This window comes from Dendropsophus ebraccatus, chromosome 4 (genome assembly GCF_027789765.1).
Source record: "Dendropsophus ebraccatus isolate aDenEbr1 chromosome 4, aDenEbr1.pat, whole genome shotgun sequence".
Taxonomy (NCBI): Eukaryota; Metazoa; Chordata; class Amphibia; order Anura; family Hylidae; genus Dendropsophus; species Dendropsophus ebraccatus.
The window spans coordinates 142,956,667-142,973,517 of NC_091457.1; the positions used below are offsets into that span (position 1 = coordinate 142,956,667).

The 16,851-nt window shown below is 42.7% G+C and overlaps 1 protein-coding gene across 1 annotated transcript; it reads left to right on the forward strand.

Annotated features, from left to right (window-relative positions):
- Positions 1 to 304: 304 nt before the first annotated feature.
- On the forward strand, positions 305 to 12,617 carry CBX7 (chromobox 7). The gene is made up of 6 exons (XM_069967270.1): positions 305 to 1,087; positions 2,205 to 2,248; positions 5,778 to 5,843; positions 7,450 to 7,516; positions 8,078 to 8,459; positions 10,663 to 12,617. Exons 1-6 carry the CDS (start codon positions 1,019 to 1,021, stop codon positions 10,818 to 10,820), a joined length of 786 nt encoding a protein of 261 aa, XP_069823371.1. The 5' UTR covers positions 305 to 1,018; the 3' UTR covers positions 10,821 to 12,617.
- The last annotated feature ends 4,234 nt before the right edge of the window (positions 12,618 to 16,851 follow it).

The following is a 16,851-nucleotide window of genomic DNA, read 5'->3' on the forward strand; positions in this document are numbered from 1 at the left end:
CATCACCATCTAACAGAGATAAACGCAAAGTGTGAACAGCAGCACAGGCCCTACCCTGTAGCCTCATGACTAGTTCCCACTTAGCCCTCCGCTCATCAGAACTTTCCAGAATCCTCTATTTCCTTCCTTCACTTTCCCCAGCTCTCACTATATATCGCTTCTAGCTGCTTCCACTCTCCGCAGCTATCATTTACTAAGCCCCGCCCACCATGCGCGGGCGCGCAGCGATCACTCACTCGGCCCCGGGCGCGCAGCTCTCGCTTCCCAAGCTCCGGCCACAGTGCGCGGGCGCGCAGCCGGCTGACGTCATCAAAGACTCCTTCTCCTAGTAAGAGCGGAGTTCCCGAGACGTTGCTGCGCGCTCCCTGAAAATGTTGCGCAGGTTGTAATGCAAAGAGGAGAAGAAGAAGAGGGAGAAGAAGCACTGAAGGCAGCGGGGTCCGAGCAGCCGGGAATCTGCCCATGACACATAGCACTGCGTACATCACCTGCAGAGGAGGTGGGGGGAGGATTCTGCTGCAGAATTTGGAGGAGCAGCCTAATGCACAGTAATAGGAGCAGGTAGTAGTTGGGAACTTGCAGGAAGTAGCCGCTGCCCGATACCTGCTTGGAGCCTTATGTGTGTGGACTGCGGCAGTGGCACCTACGTAGGGATTATCTAGAGTAAGAGCTGAAGCTTCCAAAATAAAAGGGGCGTGGGCATCCCGGAGCCACCAGCACAGATTAGCTGCATTACAGCCTGGCAAGAAGCAGAGCCCAGGCTGGCACTTGCACGTGAGAGTGAAGCCTGTGCCCAGCCAGCGGTGGCATCTTTGCAGGCACGATCTAGTGTGGCACCCTTGGCACCCGTGCATTGCAGAGAGGGGGGTGTGTCATCATCATCATCATCATCATCATCATTGTGCAGCTCTCACTCTGCAACATAAAGAGAAACCTCTATCTGCATAGACAGGGACAGGGTCTGTCTACTAGTGGACTGGAGACCACCTGGCACAGAGAAACAACGCCAGATACTGGCATGGAGCTGTCTGCCATTGGCGAGCAAGTGTTTGCTGTGGAGAGCATCCGCAAGAAGAGGATGAGAAAGGTAAGGACTGGAACGTCATGAGTGTGCCATCTTCTTTTTTTCATTTTTTTTTTTTATTTTTATTTTAAAGGAGGCGATGCATAAAGGTTGGCATGGGAATGGTCATTTAGAGGGTGCCGGGATGTTTGCAAGGGATTGATATATGGGGTCTCGTATGCTCAGTGGATCTACAGGTGGGCAGATACTTTGCACGTACCTTACAAACTGTGGTATTATCATCTGCATGGGGGTAATCCGGTATAGGTTACACCCCCAATGCTAAGATTGATTCCTATTCATGTTGTTTTTTTGTTAGTTTTTTTATCTGTAATTTTGGACGTTTTATGTCAACACGTATAGAACTTGCTTAAGTACTAGGATGTATTGTCAATCTCCATGAATGTATATGATCTGCCGTTACCTGTATATCCTGCAATGCAAACACTATTCTACAACCTGTGCACAACTACAACTCCCAGCATGCACCGACCTGTTGCTCCTTAGCTGCTGCAGAAGTGCAACACGTAGCATCCTCAACATCCTGCCAACCTGAAGAACTACATCTCCTAGCATGCACAGACAGCTTGCCAATCTGCGCTTCTCTAGCTTTTATAAAACTACAACTCCCAGCATGGCCTGCAGCTGTCAGGGTATACTGGGAGTTGTTGTTTAGCCACCTAGTAGGAGACTTGCTCTTCCTCCAGAAGAAGTGTTAATTCGGTTCTAGCAGCTCAGGGTCGAGATAGAAGACGTTGCAGCTTTTACGCTACAGGTGACTCAGTTGCTAACGTTTCTATAGGTGACTAAACGGTGACTCATAGAGATGACTCATAATACAAATGTTTGTTTTATTTCATATTCATGGGGTTAGGAAGACAGAAGTGCAGAGAGCATGATGGATTTTCAATTAAGCGTTCAATGCAAAAAATGACTCATATTTACCAAGGAAACCGTAAAAAAGCGATGGCTGGCCGATATCTTCCAAAGTTTTCACTATTCCCTTAAGGCTTGTGAGAGCCACTTAGAGTATAAGCAAAGTGAAGCGTCGCAATGGGGGATGTACAGGATCTGTTACTATATAGAAACTTAGTAATTGTTTCTGTTCTCTGTGCTTACGCCATGTTACTATCTATTCTAGGGTAAAGTGGAGTATCTAGTGAAGTGGAAAGGCTGGCCGCCCAAGTAAGGACGCTTTTCTTTGTTTCCTTTTTGATACATTGTTTCTGTTTATTTGTTTGTATTTAGAATGTTTAAAACAGACACAAATATTTATATTTTTTATTATATATTATTATATATTATATTATTTTTATTTTATTATTCAAATGTAGCAGTTGTTTACATACAGCATGGGTCTCCAAACTGCAGCCCTCCAGCTGTTGCGAAACTACAATTCCCATCATGCCTGGACAGCTAAAGCTTTGGATTTGGCTGTCCAGGCATGATGGGAAATGTAGTTTTGCAACAGCTGGAGGGCCGCAGTTTGGAGACCCATGACATACAGTAACCAGCACTACCGCACTCTCTCCCTGCTGTGCCAGACCTGGGATCCACCTTTACCCAGCTACAATAACAGAATAAACCACTTCCAAGGTGCCATGTTGCAGAAGTGGTTTGTTCTACTCCTTGATATTTGTAGCTTTGTGTTGTTTTAGTGGTTTTGCAAACAAACATTATCCTTGTGACAAATTCAGCTCGGCAATAAAGAATATTTATATGATCATTCTGGAACATCACCAATTTATGATTGCAATATTCTAGCGCTAGGCTATCCCTATGGTTGTAGCACAAGCCGTTATCATAGTACAGACTACCACGCGGCATATTGAGGAACTGCTGGTGTTTACATTGATTCTGAAGCATCTTTGAATTTCCCGCCCCGTGAACCTACGTGTGTCTTGAGATAGGGGATTCCGTTCTCTGTAATAACTGAGCGCTCTGCTTGCTCAACCTGGGTGGTAGCCATATCTTACCACATGTCAGAAGTCCTGGATACAGTAAAGGAAGGAGGAATTTTCCTATATTTAATATAGTAAGGGGGATCCAGTTCACCATGGACAACATACACTAAATTGTAATATTGACTAAGTTTTACATGATTTATTAGTGAGTAAAACCTATCGCCGGTCGTATCATAGTTTATATGAATAAAGGTGTCCATGTAAAGTGGTGATGAGAATGATGGATGTGTTAATCTATATATTGGATTATTTATATCCATATTATATGGCTGCACTATTGGAGGTTTATAGTGACTATCACGTTAAAATGCAATGAGGTCAATGATTGCATTTAATATAGATTTTATATTGAAGATGGAAACAATATAGGTATCTTAGAGCACACCTATGTACTGTATAGCCATGTCTGCCTCAGAGCCGACACTGGATGTGTATATGTGGGCTCATGCCATGGCACTGCCTGCTCCTAGATAAGGACTGCCTATTGAATACGTCTTGTTTATCACCTCTAATCTGAGAGGGGGAGTGAGAACTCCAAGGAGGAGGGAGCTGAGAGAGTGACGCATGAGTCATATGCTCACTTGTTTACTTCAGCCTGTGCTGCAGTGTGCGCAGGAACAGCAGAGGGAAAGGTGTGCGCTACGTAACCCACTGTTTACTGAGAGGCTACCACTTTCTTACATAAGAATATTAACGCATTGCATCGTAACCGCAGACTTTTCATTCATTATGTTAGTTAAACCTGATTAGATTGATAGCCAGTTACTGTAGCACAGGCTTGCTTTGCTGCCCTGAATCCTATGCTGGCACTGTAGTATGATTACATGTGTCACAGTTTGTATTAAGAAGCATCGTACAAGCATGAATGGGAAGTTGTTGCTGTTACATCTCCTTCATAAAGATTGGAGACGGTTTACAGTAGGGGTAGGGATCCTTGGCTCTCCAGCTGTTGCAAAACTACAACTCCCATCATGCCTGGACAGCCAAAGCTTTAGCTTTGGCTGTCCAGGCATGATGGGAGTTGTAGTTTTGCTACAGCTGGAGAGCCGAGGTTTCCTACCCCTGGTTTACAGGAATGTAGCTCATGAGAGCGGTTTATTAACATTGCATATTAGGAAGTATACATTATTCTCTCCATTATAGTCTATGGAGAGATGTTTATTAACATTGCATATTAGGAAGTAGGCATCATTGTCTCCATTATAGTCTATGGGGAGCTGTTTCTATAGCTTCCACTTAAAGTGAATCCATCATCTGCCATTCAATCTGAACTGCTGACACTGTCATATGTTAAGGGAAAAGTGATGTGTGGTACCTTTCTGTGCTTCCAGAACTTAGAAAAAAAACTTTTATTCTCTGATAAAAAGTCTCAAAAAGGCAATTCCAAGCCCCAAGCTGGGATACCTCCTCAAACCCCTTCCCATCCCTAACTCGGCTGGAGACTTTGCTCCAAGCAGGGATACGGATGGGAGGAGGAGCGAAGAAGAAGCGCTCAGCTAGAGAGACAGTTCAGGAGATTGGAAAAGTCTCTTTGACTCTTCACACCAGAGAATGAAAGCATTTTTTACATTATGGAAGCACAGATGTATACCATGTGTCTCCTTGTCCTATCAGCTATCTAACAGTGTCAGCAGTTTGGAACCTGAATGGCAGCTGACAGGCACTCCAGTGACCAAGTCATTTTACCCTCCTAGTATAAAGCTGGTGAGGGTAAATGGCTGCTCTGCTCCCCCCACTTTCTGGGTGCAAAGGAGGAGATTTATCAAACATGGTGTAAAGTGAAACTGGCTCAGTTGCCCCTAGCAACCAATCAGATTCCACCTTTCATTTTCCAAAGAGTCTGTGAGGAAAGAAAAGTGGAATCTGATTGGTTGCTAGGGGCAACTGAGCCAGTTTCACTTTACACCATGTTTGATAAATCTCCCCCAATGTATCTTTACTATGCTGCTTGCTATGGTTCCAGCCGTGTGAATATAAGTAACTTTCTACTCATAGACTTAGGCCTCATTCACACGATCCGTGCCGCAATCAGCGCCACGATGACCCGGCAGCAGAGATGACAGGAGCGCATAGTGTGCGCCCCTGTCATCGCATCTGACAACTTCTTACCTACTCCCCGGCTTACACACGTTCACCGCAAGTGGCGTGAACTACGCTGGTTCGTGCTGGCGCCGGGAGAAGAAAGCAGCGTAGTCCACGCCACTTCTGGTGAACATGTAAGCCAGCCGACAAGGGGGAGTAGGTGTGTAGTTTTCAGATGCAATGACTGACTGCGCTTCTGTCATCTCTGGGGGGGGGGATCCGTGCCGCGATCCGCACTAGGACGTGTGCTATTTTTTCGCTGTGGGGTGAATGTTTGTGCAAAGCAGACTATGAATATCTTCCTACTGGTATCCCAATGTATACCAGCTACATAACACAGTTAATATATATAATTGTATATTACAGAGTCTCCAACTTCCTGTAATACAGTCAGCAATGTAATCACTAGATGTGTCATTCAGGGATGTGCTCATATCTCCGCTAAGTGTTTCTTGTATGTATGAATCAATAGATGTTCCTGGATGCAGCCATGACAAGCAGAATTAACACAATCTATTCTATACCTTGTTGGCTTGAAACTATGATCTGCTAGAAACACAAAGCGCTGTGTGCCTTGCTGCCATAATTGTGCACACATAATTCTTACTTCCATTGTATTTCTTATATGACATTACATTGTTCTGACCGATCTTCCTCTTCTCTCCTAGGTACAGCACGTGGGAACCAGAAGAACACATTTTGGACCCACGTCTTGTCTTAGCATATGAAGAAAAGTGAGATTATTAAGTTTTTAAGGGGTTATACAGGGTTTATAGTGCATGTAAAGTTACATTAAAATGTGCAGCCCATAGTGGTTGTTGTCTTCTAGTCCCTCTCTCTCATGTACTGCTGGATACTACCCTGCACCCAGCCATCATACATGATGGTGATCACTTATAGACTGCTCCCCCCAGCACTAATGGCTGGAAATGGAGAAAAATAAAGTGACAGTCTATCATTAGATTCTGAGAATCCCATTGAAAAGTGACAACCAGGATGGCAGCGAACATATCACTTTTGCAGAAATGACTGTCTAAGTGCTATCTATCTCTTATCCCCTATAATGTGGATAAGGTTAAGGTTATTTTTACGTGAAATACCCTTTTATCTTTTGTAGAATAATCTTAGGTCCTTGCGCAAAACAGAAAATAATCCAGCACAAGCCAATGAGTTATAATCTTCACAGTTTATTGGTCCGCATTAAAGGAAATGTGTCACCTAAATTAGAGTCAGATACCAAAACTTGTTCTTTTATTCTAATCTGTATCTATTTTCTGACTGTCATTTTTTTTATTTTATTTTCGTACATTGTTATGGGGGCGGCCATCTTGCCTTTGATGTTTTTAACAGCATTTAGTGACATGCTTTACAGCAAGACTCGTGGACATAGATGACAATAGACAGAGTCTGTCCCCTTGAGATGAATGTGAAACATTACTGAACATGCTCTGTGACCTTTGAGGAGATCATTTCACAGGGAGCTGCTATTGTCCTATACTGGTGCTACCTATCTATCTATATATATACTGGTGTCACATGTCGCTGCAATGCTGTACTGATCGCTTTACAGCAGCCTCCTTTTATCACCACAGACACAACAAGAAGTCTCAGCTTAGTTTTAGCCCAGTGGTGAGAATGAGAACTGCAAGATTTTAGGATTATTTTATATTATAGATAGACAAACGGACAATTTAAAAAAGAAAATGTAACAAAAAATTCTTTATTAATTAAACAGTAAGTCATTTTCTGATGACACATTCCCTTTAAAAAAATTTCATATGTAGACAAAAAAAAGACTGGATATCCAACACGTTCCTGACTTAAAGCATTCCTCATAATCTTGGTAAAGCATTTCAACTATAGGAAATAATGTGTATCCCAAAGTATAATGCTGACATGTGGGCCAGTAGTGATGAAGACCTAATCTTGCTAAAAATAAGATATCTAAAGGGGTTATTCTCTGAATAAGATGAACTATCTACAATATAGGGATGATTTCTGGGTGCCCCACAGCAGGGATTCCCAACTATTACAACAAGGGAGGACCCAGGTTCCCCCTATTCCAGCTTTCTGCATGTGCCCTGCAGCTCCAGCCTTTATGGGAATGACCGAAATTAGTCAGCTATGACACTCAGCCCCATAGAAATGAATTGGTAAAGTGGCTGAGCACGTGCAGGACCACAGCTCTACTCCATGCGGCTGTGTAGTGATGAGAAATGGGGCGCCGATAATAGGTTTCTCACCTATCCTGTATCCCGCCTGTCACAAAAAAGTTTAAAACCCATATAACATGAATAATATCATTGTATAATGTGAACTTTTTACCTGTTATTCTTGTAGGGAAGAAAAAGAAAGAGCTTCCGGGTGCAGAAAACGAGGCCCAAAACCAAAGCGCCTCCTGCTGCAGGTGTGTAGGGAAAACAAATACATTTCTATAGTCGATATCTCCATATATCAGACTTTTGCGTTATTCCTTCGGTTGCCTGGTGCTTTGAGGGAGCATTTACACGTTCCGTGCATGGTCCGTAAATATGGTACGGAACAGAGTTAGGAACACATTGGGGGAGAATTATCAAACATGGTGTAAAGTGAAACTGGCTCAGTTGCCCCCGGCAACCAATCAGATTCCACTTTTCATTTTCCAAAGAATCTGTGAGGAATGAAAAGTGGAATCTGATTGGTTGATAGGGGCAACTGAGCCAGTTCTATTTTACACCTCTTTGATAAATCTCCTCCATTGTCTCAGTACAGGAATGCGTAGCTCTAAAGCGTTTCGGAGTCTCCGGCATTGTTATGAATAATGATGCCGGGAGTTCAATATTTCGGTCCATACAACATCGTCCGTACACGAATGTGCGAATGACCCCTAATACTTACAGTAAAGGAAATTGTCTGAATTTAGTAACTTCTAGATTCGAGAAGTTGTTGGACAAAGAATTAATATATATCTGGATTTTTTATCCTACAGAGGCTTTATGGCATGGACCTGCGCAGTGCACACAAGTCCAAAGAGAGAAATTTCTGCTTTTCCTTGTCTCGAAGGTTCAGCAGTGGTCTGGGCACTAAACCCACCGCAACGTCCTCAGTGCCAGAGAAAGCCAAGTCCCTGCAGTTCCCCCTCAGCAAGCAGCGTAAAGGGAGAAAGTTTTTGTGCCTGTCACGCAAGAAGTTTTTGCGCGTATCAACCTATGAGCCGCTGAGTCGTCGTCCAACTTCTGAGTTCTTTGCCAAGGAGGATGAAAAGGAAGAAGCTCAGAGCATCCCCGACTGGCCTGAAGAAAAGCCGGCGGAGGAGGAGGAGGAGGAGGAAACACATGAAGACCAAACTATGCATGAAGCTGATATTAACGGTGGGATACTTCATATTCTAGTTACCATATGGAAATATTTAATGGAAATATTTTATTGCGCCTTCTAATAAGCACCAAACAATATTCTTGTATGCAAATTAGCTCTCCTCAAGGAGGAAAGAAACTGTCCCTTCAGTGCTACCTATAGGAAGCAAGCCTGTAAGGCAACATCTCCTCTATATGTTTTTCATGCTTTCTTTCTGCTTCTATAACAAACCAACCTCATTTTCTCCATTTCTTCACTTCCTGCCTGGTGGACATCCCGTAAAGTACTTCCTATTTTGCTATACGCTCTAGAATTCAGTCAAATAAAATGACCCTCTCGCTACACCATCTTGACAATGACCCAAGCAAGCACACCCACAGGAGTCTGAGGGCAGGTGATTGAGGTAGCTGAATTCCAAGGTGGAGTGTACAGCAGGAACAGGAAGTCAGATTACAGGATGTACACTACACAGGAAGTGGAACAAAGAGATGTTACAGTTTGCATCAGAAGCAGAAGGAAAGTAAGAAAGACCACAAAAAGATGGTAAAATACCTTAATTTATCATTATATCTTCATTTATCAGAAAGTTGAAAATAAATTTCATCATTGGAAAATCCTTTTAAGGGGTTGTCAGGGGAAATACCATTTGCAGTGCAATGTGGTTGAGGTGAAAAAAACAATCAAAAAAGCACATTCACAGTGCCCCAATCTTTCTTTGCCTCATTTTGGCAGAACCCCATTGTTATTCTTGATGCAAGGAATGGCTAAGACAGATGGCTGGTGCAGCCAGTAATTGGCTTTTTCTTTAGTTAAGACTCAGACCAGGGCTGTGAAGTGGGGCTGGGCTCTGTTTAAACAGTATAGACTGTTCAAGGCATTAGAGGTCCCTTTTTTTTTTTTTTTCTCCAGCCTAAATCCATTGCATTGCTTAACGCGACTCTGTACCCACAACCCCCCCCCCCCCCCCCCCACACACACACACACAGACACAAACCGCTTGTACCTTCAGATAGCTGCTTTTAAAGGGGTAGTCCATTGGGGGGCACTTTTTTGCTGGGACCGGGGAGGAGGTGGCTGAGGGAAGGTGAAAAGGGAAAAGACGTCCACTCACCTCCCCGGCTCCAGTGGCGGGTCCCGCATCGCGGTGCTCCGGTGCCCGGCCGCTTCCTGGTGTCTGACGCGGGCCCGAGACGTGACGTCTCAGGTCCGCTCAGCCTGTCAGTGAAGGAGGCGGGATCCGTTTCAAGTCCGCTCAGATCCCGCCTCTGTCACTGAGACGTATAGTCTCGGGCCCGCGTCAGACAACAGGAAGCGGGGAGGTGAGTGGACGTCTTTTCCCACAGCCACCTCCTCCCCAGTCCCAGCAAAAAAGCGCCCCCCCGACCTCCCCCCCCCCCGCTGGAGTACCCCTTTAACCCAAGATCTGTCCTGGGATCCGTTCTGCAGGTGATGCAGTTATTGTCCTAAAAAACAACTTTTAAACTTGCAGCCCTGTGTCAAATTGGCGTTGCCTATAGTACCTATGCCCTAGGATTGCACCGCCTCTCTGTCTCTCCTCCCCGCCCTCTTCATAATTAGGAACGCCAATATTCCTAACATCATCCCTCTAACTAGTATGAGAGGTAGTGCAAACTCATTTAAGGAAAGTGCTTTACTGTCTTACTTGATCTTGGTCCTAATGGTGTTTTTTATTTTGTGCTTTGTACATTATTATGGGGGCAGTCATCTTACCTAAGCTGTTTTTAGCAGAATTTAGTGACATGCTTTACAGCAGGCCTCATAGACATACTGATCACTTTCTAGCATCCGACTACCAATCATCACAGACAGAACAGGAAGTCACAGCTTAGTTATAAGTCTAGCGGCCAAAGTTAAAACGACATGATTTCAGGATTCATTTATAATACAGCTGGGGGCCTAGACCATCAAAAGGGCAGGTTTATTGGCCAATGACAGTGCCCCTTGGAGTCTATGGAAGTTGCTTCAGTCTATTGATTATCAAGGGGGGTGCCATTAAGGATTGAGCAGTAATGGCAACCCATTTGACTGTATAGGCCTTCATTAGTATATCGGGTCATTCTCTTTAGTTCTACCAATGACTGTAATATGTGTATTTAAATGTATCTGATTTAGAAACTTCTGTGCTTATTAGATCCTGTGTATTATGTGTGGTTGCCAGTGACTTCATACATATCATCCATTTTTGTCTCTTCATAGATGACACAAGTTCCCCTGACGCTCCTCCTTGGCTTCCTGTCCTCCCCTTGCCCAGCGAGATTACCGTTACAGACATCACCTCAAATTCCATCACCGTAACTTTCCGTGAAGCCCGCTCTGCAGAAGGCTTTTTTCGGGACCGCACTGGTGAATGCTAGTGGCTGGAATCATCCTTTTATTCCTCTTCCTCCTCTGAAATGAAGTTCAAAGACTGAAAATAACCAAACGGAGGAGAGATTCCTCTCTGAAAGGCCTGTATAACAATGCAGAACATTGATCCTGTCATAGGAAGAGTGCGATTTTCTTTTTTTTTTTTTTTTGTCGGCTCCACAGAAATTTCATTAACATTGCTTACATTGTTTCCCGAATAACTCCAATGTTGCGTCGACTAGTCCTTCTCTATGAGAATGTCACATGGAGATGCTTTGTTAGGGGGCAACAATATACAGATGCTGTTCTATATGAGCATTGTAAATGATTGCTGCTTTGACTGTGTAGTTTGTATCCGTTTTTATTCGGGAGTATACAGCTGTGCTCTTCCTGTGCATGGATGAGGGGGGGAAATCTTATGATGGGTTTTAGAGCGAAAAGATGCAGTCATCACAATACCATGTTTTTATGTCATGGTAAAAAAAAAAACATTTTCTAGAAATAACACATGCACATATCCTACACTATGTTATACCCCTAACGGACAAGAATACTGATATGATTAAATGTTATGCAATGTGTACTATAGGGTACCATCAATGTCCTGATCGTCCTGTGGCAGCACACAATGGAATTACTTTGCTGTCGTAGGATGATCGGGAAGTAGAAAATTTTAACCAGAAATTTTAATTTCCTGAAGTCTGAAGGCAGCACAATAATCCCATCCCAGGTGCTGCCTTTGGACTCCAGGAAATGAAAATTTCAGGTACACATTTTCCACATTTTAACCACAGTAATACATTATGTTATTGATGTATGTATCCATACAGCACCTTACAACTTGCGAACAGACATTACTGCACTTACACTCAGTATTCTACTTATTAGGCCTGTGAGCGTACTGTAACATTTGCAGATGTGGTTACAAAGGAAACAATCCCTGACTTCACAGTTTATACATTTGTGCAACAGTTGTCTTTGTAATGCTATGTGCACGGCAGCCATATGTACTCCGGATCACAAACTCAGATCAGTTCATCATTGGGATCAGATAATCACTTGTTACACTGTAGTAGGTACTGTTGCATGTATCACCTTCTGCACTGACTTCTAGTCCATCACTGTCTCTGCAAAAAAAAAACACAACAACTGTGTATAGATAGATAAATGTTTATTTATGGCTAAGCGGAAGTGATATGTCAATGCAAATAAGAAACATGAAGCCAGTTTGTGGAAATAATCTTGCAACGCTTCTTACCTTTTTACCATTTGGAATACATTGGTGTATATTTAGATTTACTCCACTAGTTTGCTACAAATTTTATATATTAGGCCTCTAAGGAAAAGAAAGAAATGAGTCTAGGGGTATGTGCACAACATATGCTGGTGTAGAGCACTGCAGACCCGAACCTCCCATTGACTTCAATAGGAGCTTCAGTATGCTGCCACCCTTCCCATTGATACCAATAGGAGAGGGGTTTGGGGAAGTGATACACACTGTTTTGGATGCTTAAGAACTCTGAGTTTTCCATGTCCGGAACAGTGTGTTTAATGCTCATCTGAACATGCCCTAATGTGGGTTTTAAAGAGTTTTCTGAGACTATATGATTAATGGCCTATCCCGCAGATTAGCTGTTCAATGCCCTGAACCAGCGAACAAAGCCAGAAGTAGAGATCAGCGAATTGTTCATCTAAACGAAGTGAAGCGCTTCGTTTGATCAGCGCTCCGCTCATTAAGCTTACAGCCTTTTAGCGCTGCTCTGCTCCTTGCCGCTCCACCCAGGGTGACAGGGAAATGCTGGATCCAATCCTAGGAAACTGGTAGAAGTTTCCCAGGATTGGATCCAGCTTTTCCCGACATCCTGGGTGGAGCGGCAAGGAGCGGAGCATCGCTGAAAGGCCGCCGGCTTGATGAGCGGAGCGCTCTAGCCAGAAGCCCTGCTCAGTTCATTGTATGGTGGTTTGCGCAGAACAGCTGATCTTTATACATATCTAGGAATTTCAAACTCATGGCCCTTCAGCTTTGAAAAAACTACAATTCCCAACATTTTCTTATAGAAAACTACAACTCACTTCATGCCTGGACATCTGAACACAAAGCTTTGGCTGTCCAAGCATGATTGGAATTGTAGTTTTGCAACAGGTGGAGGGCCGCAAGTTTAACACCTGTAATATATATATCTATATATAGTCCAGGAAAGCCCCTTTAAACCAATGAGCACTACACAGGCTCAGTCTTATAGGCTCTTATCCTTAACCGTGAAACGTCTCTTTAAATCCTTATTGATACCAAAATATGCAAATGGTGGACACAGGGTAAAAAACAATGTACACAAGGGCGATAAGTGAGTATTCAACAAGAGCACTTTATTCTGCTTTAGGACGTTTGTTAACACTGGTATTTTAGCTTTTAATGTCGTGAATTACAATAGTGCTGTGTTTTCAAGGTCCGCATACTAGTCTGACCAATTGTTATTATGCCTCTATGCACTGTTCTGTGGGTTACCAATATATTTAGTAGGAAAGAAATCAATTTACTATAGGAAAGGGGGGGAGGGCTTTCCGAGCTTGATTGTTTAAGCTTGTGAGTTTATAGTTCCTTTTTGATCGTTTTGATAGTTGTTCTAGCCGAGCGTAATACAGCACTTAAAGACACTCATCGGAGACTTGGTAACTCGGTTCCTTAGAGGCTACTGCTGATTGATTCCATGGATATGTGCATTAACGCCTGATACTCGCTGTCGGTCTCACTGATCACAATGACTGGCTGACGTTACTGTGCGTTCCTGCGCCCCTCATCCAGTCCGCCAGTCCAGGTATATTTATTTTCTACATGTAACTGTACAAAAAAACATAGAAAATACTATTTTTTGATTCTGACGATTACTGTTATTAGTAAATTATAATCCGCATGCTTTTTTTTTTTAGTTTTGATAGAAATAGTATTCTGTTGTCTGACATCTTTAAAGAGAATGTACCACTGGCACTTTGCTTTTCTGATATTTACATGGATAGACCGCAACTGCTGCGGGGATGCTGGTGCCACGGCCCTTTTGTTGAACCACGGCCCGATTCCCAAGCAGCAGCTGGGGGTAAAGTACTAGAGGCGGGCCAGTGCGCCCCCCAGTGGGAGGAAACTACCGCTCCTCTATGACATGGCTCCATCGATTCTAATGGAGCTGCGTCATATAGGGGAGGGGGTTTTACCCCACTGGGAGCGGGTTGTCCTGTCTCCACTGCTTCAGGCCGGGACGGTGCTCAGTAATAGACCAGTGCTGTGCGCGGTAACCGGGCCACAGTTGAAAAAAAGGAATGCAGCACAGGCATCCCCGTGCCAGCGCCGGTCTATCCATGTGAATATCAGAAAAGCGATGTGCCGGTGCTACATTCACTTTAAGAATCGACCGCTCGATCTCACAGCATTCTACCTCCCATATTTATAGTTTTGCTTGATGGAGTATTTGGAAGCTAATGTTAAGCAGTGAAAAACAGGTTACATATTCATGTAGCTGGTAACGCTCTGCAAATAGTACCTTACTTCTGCTTTACATTATTAGCTATGGAGTCAGTACATAGGAAGCATGGTATACGGGTTTGCAGGATCACTACTAGATGGCCTCCTGACTGAGCTCTTCTAGTCGGTAGCCCATTCCCTTGCTATAGGTTGCATTCTCCTGCTCCCAGAAGGTTCAGAGCCGGCATGGTTGTATCATTTTGTATATATCGATATAAATACATATGTTATGTTAGGTACATTTCGTGTATTAGCACTTAGGACCAAAAAAAAAAAAAGCTTAAAACGCAAGTGAATTAATAGGACTCTGGCTTGCCTAGTATCTGTTATGTGTTTGCATTGTATCTATTTGAATGATATTCTGCATTACGTGCAAGTTTAGGCTTTATATGAACCCTTTGGCTTGCCTATACTAAGTATCATCTTCTCCTGTATCTGCACTGTATCTATTTGAATGATATTCTGCATTCATAAAGTACAAGGTTAGGCTGCATCTATAAGATCATACATATACAATTGTGTGGTTGTTGCAGTCTGTGCTGTATTGTATGATGTAAGATCTTGCATCATATGTTCTTAAAGCTTTTTAGCCTTGAGTGACTATTTACGCGGACATGTTCATGAGATACTTGGTAATAGTCTTTTATCATTTCAGAAAACCATCCTTTATTTTTGGCCTCATTTACAGTCTTATATATATATGCATTATTTCACAGGAGCATAGGTAAATATCATGGTATAATAAATGTATACCCATGTAGGACGTCTCTCTCAAAGAGCCATACTCAATATGAGTTCTTATTAAAAAGAGTGGATAAGTACTTTTGTCTTTCTTCTAATTCAGGAAGGGGAATCTGCGGCCCTCCAGCTGTTGCTAAACTACAATTCCCATCATGCCTGGACAGCTAAAGCTTTGGCTGTCCAGGCATGATGGGAATTGTAGTTCCCCACCCCTGCTCTTTATTCCTTCATCATGAATATCTTTGTTTTCGAGGTAACTTTAATCCACTGTTAAACTTTCCGCAAGATCTGCATGTCTTGTCTACTGGTTTTTTAATCCCCTGCAATTCTACAGGAAATTTGCATCATAACCGAAGGCCCCTTATATATGGGGTGAATGGGCTTTTGTAGGATAATCGGCCCATGTAAAGGACAACAAATGAAAAGATGGTCACTTGTTGGTTGTTTTAGATTATGATTTAAATCGTAGTCATTGGGCGTACATCACCCTGCGTAATCTGGCTGCAATTCACGTTCTAAACTGCTGACATTGGTAGATAGCTGATATATATATATATATATATATATATATATATATATATTTACACACAAACACACAGTCTGTGCTTCAATACAGTGTGTGAAAATGCTGTTCTTAAACTCCTGGATCGCTTCCTTTCTCCCCCTTCCATCCCTATCCCTGCTTGGGGTTTAGCTCCCAGCTGACTGTCAATCAAGCAGAGACGGGAAGAGAAGGGGGAGCAAAGAGGCAGGTTAGGAGCTTGGGAACGCCTCTTTGACACTTTGCACAGGAAAATAAAAGCATTTTTCTATGTTCTGGAAGCACAGATGGATATATGAAAGGTACCATGTGCCTCCATGTCCTAAAAACTATTTAACAGTGTCAGCAGCTTGGAATGTGGATTGCAGATGTGGCTTTTCCAGTAGATGTGTCCATGGTATAAAATAATCTTGTCACTTGGGAATCTACCTGAACAATTTCTTTGCTTTGCTGAACTGTTATGGGTTAATGTTTTACTTTTTTTTTTCCAAAGTGAATTACCCCCTTAACTTATTGGCTTATTTCATGGTATTTATTTCTGTTTTATGTTTTTGTTAGCACTGTTTTTCCCTACAGTTTAGTAGTATTATGGTTCAACTCAACTTTCATTACTACATAAGGAACTATGAACAGTTTAACTATACACTATATAGAGTACAAATGTCATGTCAATATGGATACTATCTAACCAGAAAGTAGCAGTATCCATAAATATAAACCCTAAAAAATGGATGTTTCAGGATTAGAAAAACAGCTTTTTTCTATAAAAAAGAAAAAAAAAAACAGTACCACACCTGTCCTAAGGTTGTATGTGGTACTGAAGCTCAGTTCCACTGAAGTGAATGGAACCATGCTGTAATATATAGCGGATGTTTACATCAAATCTCTAAATTACCCAGTAAAAAAATCCTTATAGAATCTACACAAAAAAAACTTAAAGGGAGAAGTCGAAAAACCACAAAAAATCTGCATTGCTTTGGTTCTGCAGCAGAATCCAAAGCAGCAAACCTGCAGAGCTTGGTAGGGATTCACCACTGTATTTACCTGAGGATTTTCCATCTTTACTGGAAACTACTACCATGTATTATGGTCGACAACTTTTAAACCTGCTCCAGGCCAAAATTGTATAAAAAGTTCCATGTTCTGTCTGTGTATTGTATTATATAGATATATTTTCTCCATGTGCTTCAGATTCCTTTTAATGCTTCCTATTTGCTTTTGTAGCAGCTGCCTGACACTAGCT